The sequence below is a fragment of the Atta colombica genome, unplaced genomic scaffold (assembly GCF_001594045.1).
Source record: "Atta colombica isolate Treedump-2 unplaced genomic scaffold, Acol1.0 scaffold254, whole genome shotgun sequence".
Classification (NCBI taxonomy): Eukaryota; Metazoa; Arthropoda; class Insecta; order Hymenoptera; family Formicidae; genus Atta; species Atta colombica.
Genome location: NW_017259353.1, coordinates 101,721 through 117,008, shown reverse-complemented (window position 1 = coordinate 117,008; position 15,288 = coordinate 101,721). Strand labels below are relative to the sequence as shown.

General features: G+C 31.5%; 1 protein-coding gene across 1 annotated transcript in view; it reads left to right on the top strand.

Moving 5' to 3' along the window:
- Window positions 1-14,470, top strand: part of LOC108689022 (lachesin-like) — a 36,132-nt gene extending 21,662 nt beyond the window's left edge. Inside the window, exons 2-6 of the mRNA XM_018195613.1 lie at window positions 2,492-2,702; window positions 3,977-4,036; window positions 5,727-5,877; window positions 7,948-8,096; window positions 14,353-14,470. Of these exons, the coding sequence (XP_018051102.1) occupies window positions 2,492-2,702; window positions 3,977-4,036; window positions 5,727-5,877; window positions 7,948-8,096; window positions 14,353-14,453 (672 nt within the window). The 3' untranslated portion in view covers window positions 14,454-14,470. The remainder of the gene's footprint in view (window positions 1-2,491; window positions 2,703-3,976; window positions 4,037-5,726; window positions 5,878-7,947; window positions 8,097-14,352) is intronic.
- Window positions 14,471-15,288: the final 818 nt, after the last annotated feature.

Genomic DNA, 15,288 nt, shown 5'->3' with positions numbered 1-15,288 from the left:
TATATATATATATATATATATACATTTCAGTAAAAGATAAGGTATTATCTGATGATATTTTGTATCTTACAGACATATATCAGAATATTTTGCGAAGAATTGGCATGCAATGATAAAATTGTAAAATATCTCCTTTTCCAAGCAATAGATTCCAGAGCGGCCCAACAGCAATAATAGAAAATGGGATAAGTTTGATTCTTATATACAGCATGTTGGATCAAAAATCGATCCTTATCAATTGCTTAATATAAAATTAATATAAAAGACTTCGCTTATCCAATTTTGCACGGAAGGATCATTCTAAAATCGATCTAATTTTCAAAAGGATGCGATGGAGAATAATTAATGAATGGGGGGTGAGAGAGCATCCTCTATCCGGAAAGAACATACGTTTAACAATCTACCGCGCGCCGTTGCTAATTCACTGGAAGTGAATCGGAAGCTGGATGGCGAATCGGAAGGGACGCTGAGGACGTCTTATAGGTGTGCCAGTCAGCACGTATTTCTATAATTATTGGGGTGGCTCGAAGAGACAACCTTTAACGGCTGTCTCAAATACTACCCCTGTGAGTCTGAGGAGACTTAATGCGTTTTTCCAATCCGACCGTTATACGTGTGCCATTGCTATCGATTAAACAATATCGATGTTGCGTCAGCCCGAAGCATTGGAAGGGATTCAAGCAATTCAATAAAATGATTCGATCGTCTGACAAAATTTCCCTCGAATTGGGGAGATTTTTATTTCATATTAAATTCAAATACGGTCTCAAATACTTTAAGATAGAAGCGTCGTACAATTTAGGATTGAACGAAATAAAGATTGAAATCGTTCAGTAATTTATGTAATAATATTTTTTTATTTGATATGCTAGAAATGAAATAAAAAATGAAATAAAATAGCTATTAAGAAATTTTATTTGTTAATAAATAGAAAATACTAGATTTTTTATAAAATTAAAACATTCTTAATAGAACAATTTAAAACCGAAAAATCATTTTAGCGCACGACTACATACGTAATATATAAATTCACATAAGAATCATACATTTAAGATCTAGCTAAATTTAAGGCTTTGCGCTCGCACGGAATACAAGAGATCTGGATTCGATTCCCGGCCGAGGTAATATTTTTCGCAATAAGAATTAATTATTTACAGATTTTAATATGTCATTCAACTTTATTAAGATCATTCAATTTTATTAAGATCGTTTCAAAGATGCGAATGAGCATCAAAAATTTATTAAATTCTAGTCAATTTAACTCGTGATATTATTGTTGTAGTTTAGTAGAGTTAACGTTTCAAGATCAAAAAATCATTTTTTTTTTTTCGATCTTGCGCGTTTCTGGAGACTACATACGTAGTATATAAATTCACACAAGAATCATACATTTACAAGCATTTAACATCCAGCTAAACTGTTTAAGGCTTTGATTTCTATAGTTTATGTTATCATATACGATCCTATAAAACAATTTAAATCTTACAATTAGTAAAATCTATACAGCTCTTATCTTTTGATATTATCACGATTATAACGTGTTAATCCACAAAATCCGAAAGGTTAAACCGCGAAAACCGTTTATTATCGTGCTTAATAGGCGATGTTGTAAACCACGAAAATGTAATACCTCATTTGTAATGCCATACACGCTGATATGTATGCACCAAACTGCGACAAATTTCAGATTACACTGCAATTTTGATGTAACAGTGTGGTAATTCAGTTATTATCACAGGTAACGTGCTTGATCGATCAACAATTGACGATGCAATCGATCGAATGGAATATTTATTGCGACACGGACTGACAATATTTAACGTTTGCGCGGACGAAATGTTACACATTGTGTTTGTGCTGGAAGCATTATAACAATGGGTCGAACCGATCGTTCACGCATTACATGCCTATGCAGTCACGGAAGTTATTGTTAAATTCGAAATATTTTCTATGACAGACTGACAGCTAAACTGAAATGGATGTTGCTTTTTAAACTGACTCGGACAGCAGTATCAGGAATTAATGACGGCCGACATAATTGATCAAATAAATGGATAGTTGGATACCGATTAACCAAGAGTCGATTAATCGCGCTATCGACTAATTGCCATCATCTGATGAATTGAGGGAGACTAGATTCGATCGCTCTTCTCCTGCCACTCTATTTCGATTACAAAACATATCTCTCGAAAATATCTAATCATCTAATGTAATAGTATAACAGTATAAAATAAATAGTATAAAGTATATCTATGATTAAAATTGAATCTATGACAAGAAAATTCTATCAAATTTTTTAAATATAGGATGTTAAAAATTTTCTGAAAGGACGTAACTTTATTTAAACGCAACTGTTGCAACTGTAATATGATAATATTTTCCTAAATGAAAGTGCAATTACATCAATAATCGCATCAATTATTCAGATAAGCAAATCGATGGTCGGTACTCGAGCGGATAGAATCTAATTGAGCATTTACTTTGCTTGTAGATCTCCTGGATACGTAAGAGAGATTTGCATATCCTGACGTCATCGATCCTCGCTTACACGGGGGACGCAAGATTTTCCGTTAAGCATCCCGAATCATCCGACGAATGGACGCTGAGGATCGAATATATTCAACCACGAGACGCTGGGATTTATGAATGCCAGGTTAACACCGAGCCCAAAATGAATTTAGCCTTCATGTTAAAAGTCGAAGGTAAAATCAAGGTCGTAAAGCCTTTAGAATTTCATTCAGATAACCCTTTTATGGATCGCTTAATTCAGAAAAAGTATACACTTTCCAAACAAGTTTCATTACGAGACAAGAGAAGACAAAGAGAGAGAGATAGAAAGAGATAGAGAGAAAAGAAAAAGGAACAATTTATATTAAAATTATATTTAAATATATAATATACTAAACATAGATTTGTAAATTTTTAATTTTTCTAACGTTATGTAGTGTTCATAATATATTATATACATTATACCTTATAAATCTGAATAGATATTTTATTATAACTCATTTTACTACATTGCATTAAATTCATAACTTTTAAATTAGCTTTTATTTATTTTAATTAATATAAGCGAAAAACTGTGAAAGGGTTAAGCTAGATCCCGTAATAACTTTATACTGTTGTAAATATATTTTACATAATTTTACGATAGGTGAAAGAATATCTGAACGCTTTCATAAGTGTCTATCACCTGATTGATCAGGAATGACACTGCTGGATAACTCGAATACGCACCAGCATGACCAAAGTGATTAATGCTTCCGCTTGCATGTCTGTCACGTGAGGAACATCCTAAAGTATCGATTAGCTTTGTTGCATCTATTTCTCTGATCGAGTGATGGCATAATATTACAGTTACTTTAATTATTACCAGCGCACAGTATCGATTTCGTCTTTCAATACGTAAAGCACCTACATACATGTATGTATATAATAGCTTAATACAAAATTAATAAAATATTTCGACAATTAGAATTTATCTGACAAAAGAATTCGACACGTTTTCTGGAAACGAAATAAATTACAGGTTCCAATATAAATATTAATATCTACAGGATATTCAAAAAATGTTGAAAAATAATAACATGTAATTTTATTTGCTCATCAATTAATTCGGTTTGATAATTCATTTATTGCTTAAATCCAAGAGATTTTAAATAGGAATTTATTGGATCGTTATAGTTTGATTTCGTATTGCAATAGGTTAAATAATTTTAAAAAGTATTAAATTAAAAAATCTCAATAATCTTAATTTATATGCATAAAAACGAAGGAAATAAAAAAAATAGAACTAACTTTGAGAAATATTTTTTGATAGAACCAACATTGAGAAATATTCTTTGATATTTTACAGGCATACGTGATCCATATTATACTGATAGTGCTTTCAACATTAGTTCAATTCCTAACCCCCGAAGCAATAGGTATTGACGAAATCGATTAACTCGATATCTTTTCTGTCCTCCCATTCCAGAAAGTGCCCCTGTCCCTGCCATCACCACACCAAACGCCATTCACCGGACGTTCAACTCAGGTTAGACTCACGCAGAGAGCAGATTCCTTTTCCAAGCTATTGAATGCTAACTTGCTACAGTGCTAGCTGCTAGAAGTATTATTCGCAATTTAGTTACGTGCAGTAACAATGCATAAACGTTTTTTGTATATTTATGACCAAGCCACTGACGGTTTCCGTTCACCAATGAGTTGAGGTCGTAGCATGAGGAAGGTAAAATACATGCAGCACTCTGCTCTTCATTTAGGCGTTGTTACGTTCGGAACTGTCGGACAAATTTTTTTTGCACAGATACAGCTGACACTAACGCGTGCTAATTCTCTGCTGTAATATTGCGAGTCGTAAATATACTATGCGTTAAATGTTCAGTGGAACCACGCGCCGAAACCTTTTTTGAAACGTCGAAAACCTAATGCAAGCATAATGAGAATATCTCCCAAGCAATATTTGTACGGCCTCGACTTATTTAGCTTGTAGACTTGTAGAGTCTACTATGGGGCTATTAGTGATAGTTTATTGGCACGAAATTTTTATACCCCTATAAATTAGAAAATGTTCGACTATCTCTTCAGATTAGTCTTTTGTGATTTTGCATGGTTTTCTTTGCATGTTTTTATGTGTATTCTAAATCCTTTTAACTGCAGCAATGATTTGAATAATAAGTAAGTACTGAATTATTAACATAAAAATATATTTTCTTGTCATGCGAAAATTATCGTTAATAATAACAAATTCTAATGTATTATATATTATTATTTTTATTCCTTTTTTTCTTTGTATATTCTAGATTATTATCTTGCTGATTTGAATTTAATCTACAAACATTTTTACATAATAATCTATTTCAATTTCAATTTATTATTGTACAAAAGTCACTGAGAGATTCGTTTATTTGATCATTTATAAATTATGTCATAAGGTTGGAATCATCAAATAATTATTAAAATTAAATTTATTAAAATTATTATTAAAATTAAATTTAAAGTCGTCGACTGTAATTAAAAATTTCGAAACAAGAAGTTCAACTACAAAAATGCGTTGCTTATATTGATTTATTTAATTTATCGGCAATATTTTTAAACTTGTAAAATGGATAAATTTTATATCTTGAATAGATTCATTAATATTAAATAAATAATATTAATTAATATTTAACTGATATCTAACTAATAAACTACCGGAAGGTTTCATCTAAATGAGATGTAATATTCTAATCGAATTGATGTCAATGCAATTATGTTGTTTCTGTTATGATATTTGTGGATAACACAAAACGTATCAATTATGTTAATTGCAAATATGTGTTTATTACGTCCGCACTTGATTTTGAAAAGACAAATATAATGCAAATCTTTTCTTTGATGATAATATAAAACTGGTAATATTTTAAGATATACAATAATATTGCATTATAAAAATTTATAACAATTTCATGTAGAAATATAACACATGGAAGAGGGTTTTAATAATAAGCCATCTGTATTAATGTTTAATGGCCATATTAATAATATTAGTTTCAAATCTATTATGATTGTTTAATTGCTTAAAATTTCATATGAATAAAAGACGCCTCGCTTGTGTAAAATTTTAGGCCATGCAAAGCAAATTTAATTAAAAGCACGATTTGATGTTTCCATACCGATCGTAACCTGTCACTTAGCACAGATAGATACGGAATATTTAAGCGTACGGTTTTTAACGTATGTTACAGCTGCTCAGGCGACGATTCTGGGACCGGAAGATGTCTACGTGAAGAAGGGTAGCACGATAAGCCTCACGTGCGAAGTGAATGTGCGAAGTACACCTCCTAGTAGCGTTACTTGGTATCAAGGAGGAGCCGTGCTAGATTTTGATAGTCCCAGGTATAAATTGCAAGAATCGAGTTTTCAGCTTTACTTTTCTCAATCAGCAGACAATATTTTTAAAATGTTTTTTTAAATATTTATTTTTCATTAATTATACATTGTACGTTTTATTGTAAAAATAATATTTATTAAACGTTTAAGTATTCATTTTATTCATTTACTTGAAATAATAATAGACCAAATATTATTTAACATATTTATTAGAAAAATATTTGTTTCACAATAACTATTCATTTGAAATAATAATTTAGAAAAAATATTTATTTAACGCTTATTTAATATTTATATTATATTAATTATTCAATTAAAATAATAATTTGAAAGCATTTTTTAAATATTTATAATATTTAATATTATTTTGATATTTATTTTACATTAATTATTCAAGCAATATACGACATCATCGCTAAATGAATACTATGATTCGTAAATAAAAACTACATAGCGTAGAATAAAAAGCGCAACAATATAAGATTTCTCACTCATGTATATTCTAATGAAATGGTACTGAAAACTATCGCCTTTAAGCCCCCAAAATTGGGCTTTAGATGAAAATAAATAAAGTATTTTGATAGTTTGATATTTTGCTGACAACGATTGTTTAATCTTTCTTTTTATTTCCAAAACTTGTTCTTTATTCAAACGTTAAAAACAAATGTTTTTTTAAACTTTAAAATAAAATATTTTTTAAACGTTAAAGAAATAGTTTCTTCAAATGTTAAAATAAACGTTTTTTTTATTTGAAAAAAGGAATTTAATCTATTATTTTTAAAAATATTTTTCAAATATTTTAAAAAACATTTCTAAAAACATTGTATGTTGATTGAGTCTTGCATCCCCCCCTTTCATGATTCTTTTTTCCTTCATATACATATGCATACATTTATACATAAACGTTTCCATTCGATCGCAAATGTTACTGCTATCATCGCATAACCGGTGGAGATCTCGATGATGTAAAAGTTCCTTCGTCTCGCTAAATGAGTAGGAAGGCTTCGGTTGAGTTTTTCGGGTCGCTACTTTGCAGTAGCGCCGATCGGGCGGAAAGTGTAGGAGTATCCTGCCTTTAATCTTTTCGTCAGCCCGTCAATTCGGGGAAGAATCGTCAAGAGTCGAAAAAGTAAATGACCCTTGATCCGGCAATTTTGTCAGGAATTAGTTCAGATAACGCTTCGTACGAAGAAATGTAAAAGTAGTTCCTTTTCTACTTTTTTTTTCTAGCAAAATGTATCACTTACAATGTCAAAGAATAATATAATATTACATGTTAAAAATGTTACATTTTTGCAATTGTTTTTAGCATACACTGTAAAAAAATTAATTATATGTAAAATTACAAAATTATAGTGGACAATTTTGAATTATTAAAAGTATATTTTTATATGTAAAGTAAAATCACAATAAATAAATACATTTATTTTTCTTTATAATAATTAAACAATTTGCAAAAGTAAATTATAGTTAAAGTTAAATTTATAAAATTTTATTTACATATTAACTTGAGAACAAGTTACAGTTACAATTTTTCTTATGTTAAATTATTGATATATGAACATAAAGATGGAAATATATGTAATGTATATTTATATATATTACATACATTATTATTATGTTATATAATAGAAACTATAAAATTTACTATTAATATTATGTATAATTTTTTCTTTTATATAGAAATATATTTATATACAATTAAAAATAAAAATATTAATTTTTGTAAAAATGCGAAATTTGAAATATTTCTATTATAATACCGTACATAATTTTTACATAACATAATTTTACATATCTTTTTACAGTGTATCGTACGTTCATGTTTATGAATTATATCTGATGCGAATAAACTTTTTATGTACACATTTATTTGTGCACATTTATCAACGGACATTTGACAACGTGCGATATGAACAAATTTGCAATACCATTTATGTTCCATACACGATTGAACTTTTTGCCGATGTTTCCGTACTGCGACCCTTTCCCTGCAAAGAGAATTAATGACAAAGTAGCAATGTGTATGACGAGAATGGCGCCAAAGTATCTACGATAATTCAGTGTACATCGCAGGGGCGGCATTTCCCTGGAGACGGAGAAAACGGATACCGGAACGACAAGCAGACTACTGGTGACACAAGCCAGATTGACCGACAGCGGAAATTACACCTGCGTCCCTAGCAACGCGAATCCAGCGAGCGTAATGGTCCACGTGCTGAATGGTAAGCGAATTTCTATTTTCTTCTTTTTATGACATGAACTTATCCGGCAGCCCATCATCCCTCGCCTCACGCGACATACCCGGTAATCAGGACATTCGGATACTCAAAGCTGTCTTAATGACATATCGCGATGGAAACGTCTGAATATTCGCGGTTGAAATTTTCAGATAACCCACTGGCACTGGATATCTCCATAGGTATATTAACCATTATCTGCTATCTAAGTCCTACGACGCGATAATTTGTTAAATTTTCAACCAATCAGAAATTACGTAACGAATTTTCATTATTACAACCACAAATGTGACAAATATAATACTTATTTACTTTTGGATGTGATTTTATCTTATCAAATATATTTCCTAATCATTGCTTTCGTAAAAGCAACAAAACAATATGATACGAATTACGTTGCGTTGACACTTGTACGAGAAACTGTAAAACATTTAAATTGGGAGTTTATTGCTTTACATATCAACTAATTTCTATTTCGCAAACACACGGATATGTCGCATACAAGCCAGACTCACTCGATAAACAAAGTCAGAAGTAAGTTCTTGACAGTTTACGCGTTCCAATGTATATAATGTAATTCGCTTATAAACTAACCTAATAACGAGAATACCAAACTGCAATATTTTATCCGTCGTATTACCTTAATATTATTGAACAGGTTGGCAATATCTCCTTTATTGCCGCAGAGCATTGTGAAATTATTACTGGGTAGACTCGAGAGTGGAATTAATGACTTTTTTATTTATTTGCATAAATTACACAGCATTTCTTGTGCTATGTAACTCGATATACCGTCTCTACTCGATATAGTTGGATTTTTCTCTTCTTCATACTTCCTTTTCTCTTTTCTTTACGTCGAGGAAGCACGCGCGAGTTGAGTCGGGTTGCTGCGTCATATGCACGCTCTTCGATAAACGTCGCGTGCATATACACATTCAAGAACTATTGCATGCGGAAAAATCTCCAAGTACCGGCGTATAAACATTTCCATGTCGGCATTCTTGTAATACCACATTTTCATGTCCACAACGTCACGCAATTCGATCAAAGTTCACGGTTAACCGTTTGTTTTCGATTAGAACGCAATCGGATTTACATGATATTCATTTTGGAGAAAAAATTCTCAATGTCTTTTTTTCTCCAGTTTCCAAACAAGCTTATTCGATCAAATACACAATTACATATTAACTTGCGTATTTTACTATATCCAATATTTTGATTTTATCTCGGATTTTATCGTGAAATATAAATAACAACATTGAAATGTATACATGAATGCAAAAAGTATTACTAGAGGAAATTTTTATTTAAAAAAGTCTTGAATGTAAAAAATAAATATTAAGGGGAGCCTAAAAATCTATAGTATAAATCTATAATATAAATATGCCGATTAATTATAATATATAAAGGACTTACACACAAATGATTTACGTGCCACTGACACATCACTACAAACTACTGCATAAATATCTCTTACACACATATACATATAAATTTTTATATAACAATGATGTTTTATTAGATCTATAGTCTCATTGTGAGTTCAATTCTAAGAATTCCACATTGCTTCTTCGTGCAAATTAATAGTCTGTAGACTATTATTTTGTAAATATAGACTGCATAGCTTTTATATGAAGCAAATGTCACGCGATGTGCTCTAAAACATCATATTAGACTAAGAAATAATTTACTAAGATCTCAATTTTATACAATAAATATATTCCGTCTTAATATAAACAAAAAACTTCGCATATTCCTTATCTTTGAAGATAAATTCTTGATTGTAAAATATAAATAAATAGGTACTCTTTATGCGTTCGGATAATTTATATTATATTATTTTCATTTGTTTCTAAATATTTCTAGAAGATAATATATTTTAATTGTTACACACATTTCCGCAGGTAAAATAATTTTTAGAAATATACAGTTCACTTTATACTTTGTTAATAAATTCTTAAATATTGTTTACTTTTTGTTTAAATATTAAGATTCTTTTTTAAATATTTTAATCTTTCCTTTCTGTCATCTCAAGTATTTCATTATTGTAGACAGTTTTGCTTGTATTAACTTTAATGTATTCTTGTAGTGTAGTAGTAGAATTTAGAAATTCAAAATATCATCCTTTTCATTATCGTACGATCCTTCCGAGGAAATTTGTTCAACAGGGACAGCTTTCGAGAATAGCAAAATTTTCCAGGAAAATTGTGTTCGTACGACAAATTTCACATCAATAAACGCTTGCATATTCACAACGCAAGTTCGGCGACAGGAAGCCAGGGGGTTCCTGAAGTGTGACATTCGAAAGGGACGGGCACGCGTTCATTCATCAAGTATCGAAATCCCCCGTCATAAAGTTTGACAGGCTCGTATATTGGAGTCGTAGCAAGTACTCGGCGCCATGCCGCACGCATACTCTCGCTTTTGATCTATTGTCAGCCGGTAGCGCTCGCGATAACACATGTAATATCTTGTTCGGCAAGTTCACCAATCCAACCTGTCAATCATCACGAGCTCGCAGCCCCGGCACGCGTTTCGGGAAACTCGTACTGCAGCTGCAACCGTTTGAAATCAACATCTTTTGCGCTTCCTTTGTTGTAATCAAAATCGACATTTATAAATTGATTTCAATAAAATTAGCAATGAGACCTTTCAATAAAGAATAAAGTATATGAACATGACAAACGAAATAGTCAAATTAATTTCCAAATTTACGTAATGACATTTTTTATACGATTTAGAATTGATTATTTTTACATTTTTTAATTCAATATTTAAAATATTTTATTTTTCAGTAAAAATTTCAGCAAAATTTTACCTTGACAGATTTTTAATTTTTAATACTTGATTACAAAAACGTTTAAAAAATTTTGAAAAAGTATGTGTTACTTCATAATACCATGATTACCAAAACGATTATGATTTACGATCTAAAAATTTATGATGAAAAATTACAATCGTTTTAGTCGATTATATAGTCGATTATTATTCGAAAGACACTACATCATCATCACTTTATTTGTATGTCGTGATCTACTCAATATTCAGTGAAAAAAACCTGCATCGATATTTTGCAACTTTCGTTTCGCTTCATTTCGACATCGATGCTACACGCGTCGTGCCAACAACGCAATAAATTTACAATACGCTAGCCTCCCTTCAATCCCTGATTAAATTAATGTTTTTGAATTCATAGCATTCCACGTCGGCAAGCTACAAAAATCAACAAAACCTTCGGACAACCAGGCAACAAACCGCTTGCCGTGTATACCGTGCGCGTTTGCACGGCAATCGAATTTCAGAACTTAACAAGCTTTCTTCGACGGTTTCCACGGTTTCCACGGTTTCCACGCAGCTGTTCGCCCCGCATGGCCGTAGCGCGCTTTCCACCCTTCGAACCATCGAGACATCGATCGCACCCACTTTCGTCCGGAAACGCCCGGCGAACGCGCGCTCCGCTCGCAGAGCGGCCGCTTCCGGTGCCGGATGAAAATTAATGCGGCACAGTTCGTCTGCATAATTAATTTATAGGGCGCACCCGGTCGCCGCGGTCGACACATTGGCCATCGACGTTATTTCAAACACAGCTGATTACTCTGCAAAATTGACCGCAAATTTCAATTATTTCTCGATAAACCTGTATGCGACCCGGGGGCTATCCATTTTGGCACGTACTATCTGCGCATTAACGCAATTACGTACGTCGGCCATGCTTGCCCGTCGATATTTCGAGTGTCGAGCCGCGCCGGTATCATTTTTTGATAACGGACCATGTAAACGCGGAATGGTAAACTCCGCTCGATGAGATTTTCAATTTGATCATAAATTGCGACCTTACCGAAGGGACTGGTTACCGAGTCGCGGAACCGTCGTTATGCTATACACTGCCACCGGACCTGTGATTATCTTTATTGCCGCCGAATGTTACACGCGACACGATACCGCGCCGTCGCACACAGAACGCGAAATTGTTGTTTCCTCGCTTGAACGTGGTGCTCGCCGTAGCTGCTGTTATTACCGAACAAAACGATATTTCACTCGCGGTTCGTATCACGACACGCATTTTACCCTTTGCTAGAGCGCCTTATACGTACACGTTAAACGCGTTATTCCTTTCTGTCATGACGTGAAACTTTATGGTAACATGTGAAAATTGTACAGACGATTTTATAAATCTATCGCGAACATATTGTGAGACTATGTGCAAAAGATGACGTTACTAAAAAAAATATGGGAAAACGTATTTCAATTTGTACTGAAAATCAACAGTTTAAAAATTGCTCGAGAAAACGACATTTGTAAACAAATACATCAAAGTAATGCTGTTAGTAAGAGATTTTACAACTAGAAATAATAAATAAGAAAAGAACATATAGGTAATGTGATCACAAATTATTGTCATTGAATATTGAAAATAAATATTTATGCATATTATATTGTTATATATGTGTATTATTACATAAAATTCATAATTTTTATTTTCCTTTAAAATATATCTTAAGTTGGATTACAATGATATATTTCTCTTATCACTGTATATTATAATATGTAATTTTTTAGAAATTTTTAGAATTTGATATAAATTTGATTTATAAAAATTAAAAATATCTATTTCTTAAATTGAAGGTATAAGTTTTTCTTTTTTTTTTTATTATGATTTGTATTGTTATTGTATTATGTATTATTTATAATTTATAATCGTATATCAATGTGTAATTTTTTTACTTTTAAATAGAAGATATTTAATATAAAGCATTTTATTGTCTCGATTGTTTCTCCTTTATATAGGAACCAATTACCAGAGCGAGAGAAAGAAAAAGAGAGAGAGAGAGAGAGAGAGAGAGAGAGAGAGAGAGAGAGAGAGAGAGAGATTGTCGTTAGGCTGGAAAGTTCCTGCTTAGCGTTTAACGCATTACAAACGATTAACCTAGATCGTGAATCTAATTAGGGGGTTGCACAATTAAATTCCTGCGTTATGTAGCTACTCGAGATAATATTCAATGCGAAGAAACTGACGTGATTTATAGATAACTATAAAATGCAATAGAATTTGCTTCAACTTCTGCGAATAATTTTCTATACATTACTTCTAACAACTATCAAATTGTATAATAATCTTACTAATTTTACTAATCGCAGAAAGATGAATATTAGAAATTACGTAAAGATATTTAAGATTGAAGATACGAGATAAAAAAAAGTTTGAATCTGTTATTTTTTCAAATAATTTTGCCTTATTATTTTGACATATATAAATAAATATATATATATAAATAAAAAAGAATAAAATTATGCACTTATCGTGCATAATCGAAAAAGTATTCTTATTGTTAGTCCATTATTGAAAGAATTTAATATATTTAGCAAATATCGATACTTAAATTAATACTTAAATATTCAATGTTTAAAAAATTAAAGAGATTATTTAGTGAAGAATTGTTTTAACACTTTGCTTATTAAAAAATTGAAAATGAAAAGTATGATTCGTTTTGAAAATCTATATAATATATAATTCAAATAAAATAATTAAAATAAAAGTGTTTAGATTTTTCTTTGAGTTGTTCTTATAATATTTAATTATGTTTAATTATGTTTTACATTTTAAATATATTATACATATATTACATACATTTATTAAATCTAATGTATATTAACTCTCTCAGTAATATACACATGATTTCATCCTGTAGCACATATAATTGGGTCGTTCATGACCTACATTAATTTTCATCATTTTAATATACATTAATTATTAAATGACTCTATATACTTTATTAATTATTAAGTGACTCTATATACTTTAACATCTTTAAAAAATATTTGAAAAAGTGTGTATTTTAAAAAATTGTATATATTGAAACTCATTTAGTTGAATCAATTAATTTCTTATTTGGACAAACAAATCCTTGGTTGATGCAATAAAATAATTTAATTGAATTAAATTAAACCATTTATTATAACATTTTACTTGTTCCTGATAAATAACTTTATCAGATATTAATGTTTATTAAAAACAAGTAAAATATTACAAATAGTTTAGTTCAATTAAATTGTTTTATCAATATTCAAACAAGAAATTAATTGATTTAACTAAATGAGTTTCTCAATGTATGAGATCCGTCCCAAAAGTATCCGACAACTGTGGCATATGGCTTTGTTCTTGAGCAACCTGTTTCTCCCTTTCTATTGTCCGGATTTGAAAATAAAGGAACTAAAATCAATTTGCATATTTCTATTGCAGGTGAACATCCGGCGGCTATGCAGCATGGTGGAAGCTGCGGCATGGCTCCGACCATTCTACTCGCCAGCATCACTCTCATAATTGCAAACCTGTTAAGGTGAGCAGCCGCGTCGTGAATCGCGCATCTTAAAAACAAAAAGAAAGAAAGTGAAACATGTCAAAAGTCAGGAGAAACAATATCCAAAGTGAACGCAACAATCGACGGTCGCGGACGGTATACGTTCGGAAAAATCGTCCAGTCGACCGCGATAGATCACTTTAGTTTACGCTTCGCTGTCACACGCTGCGTGTATTCGTTCGTCGAGTGCTCGGAAGCCACGACAAGAGAATCACAGTATGGACCGAAGTGCAGTGGACCAAAGCTCTGTGAAGGACGCAGTGATGTGGCGGACGATCTTTAGCACGTACGTTTTTAACACGAAAATCTTTCACAGATTCTCCATTCTTTTGTATAAAATCGTGTTAAATGCATCGTGGCAAAAATGCCGAATCATTCTCAACATCCCTAGTAGTATATTGAGTGTTCGCCAAAAGAACTTTCTTGCACTTGTGCTTTTTGTATAACTAAATCGGCATGTTGTCCGTGCCTCAACGAATATGCGTGGACTGTCTAATGACAAAACTGCTCATCTCGTCATTTCGTTGCGAGAACTCTATTAGAATTTGTATTTTAACTAATTTAATAATGGCCTCGTAGTATTCTACGTCGACCGATAGAACGACGCCGTCGTAACGACGTTATTTGGAAAGATCGGATTGATTGCATGATCTGTTATAACTGCCAATGCTTTCGAATCGAGTATCGATGGCTGGATCCGTTCGATGGCTATGAAATAATTATTACACGAATCGGAATTTATAATCTAACAATTATTATCAACTAGTTGAGAATAATTATCACATAATTAAGGCTCTTGTACATAAAACGAGTAATGA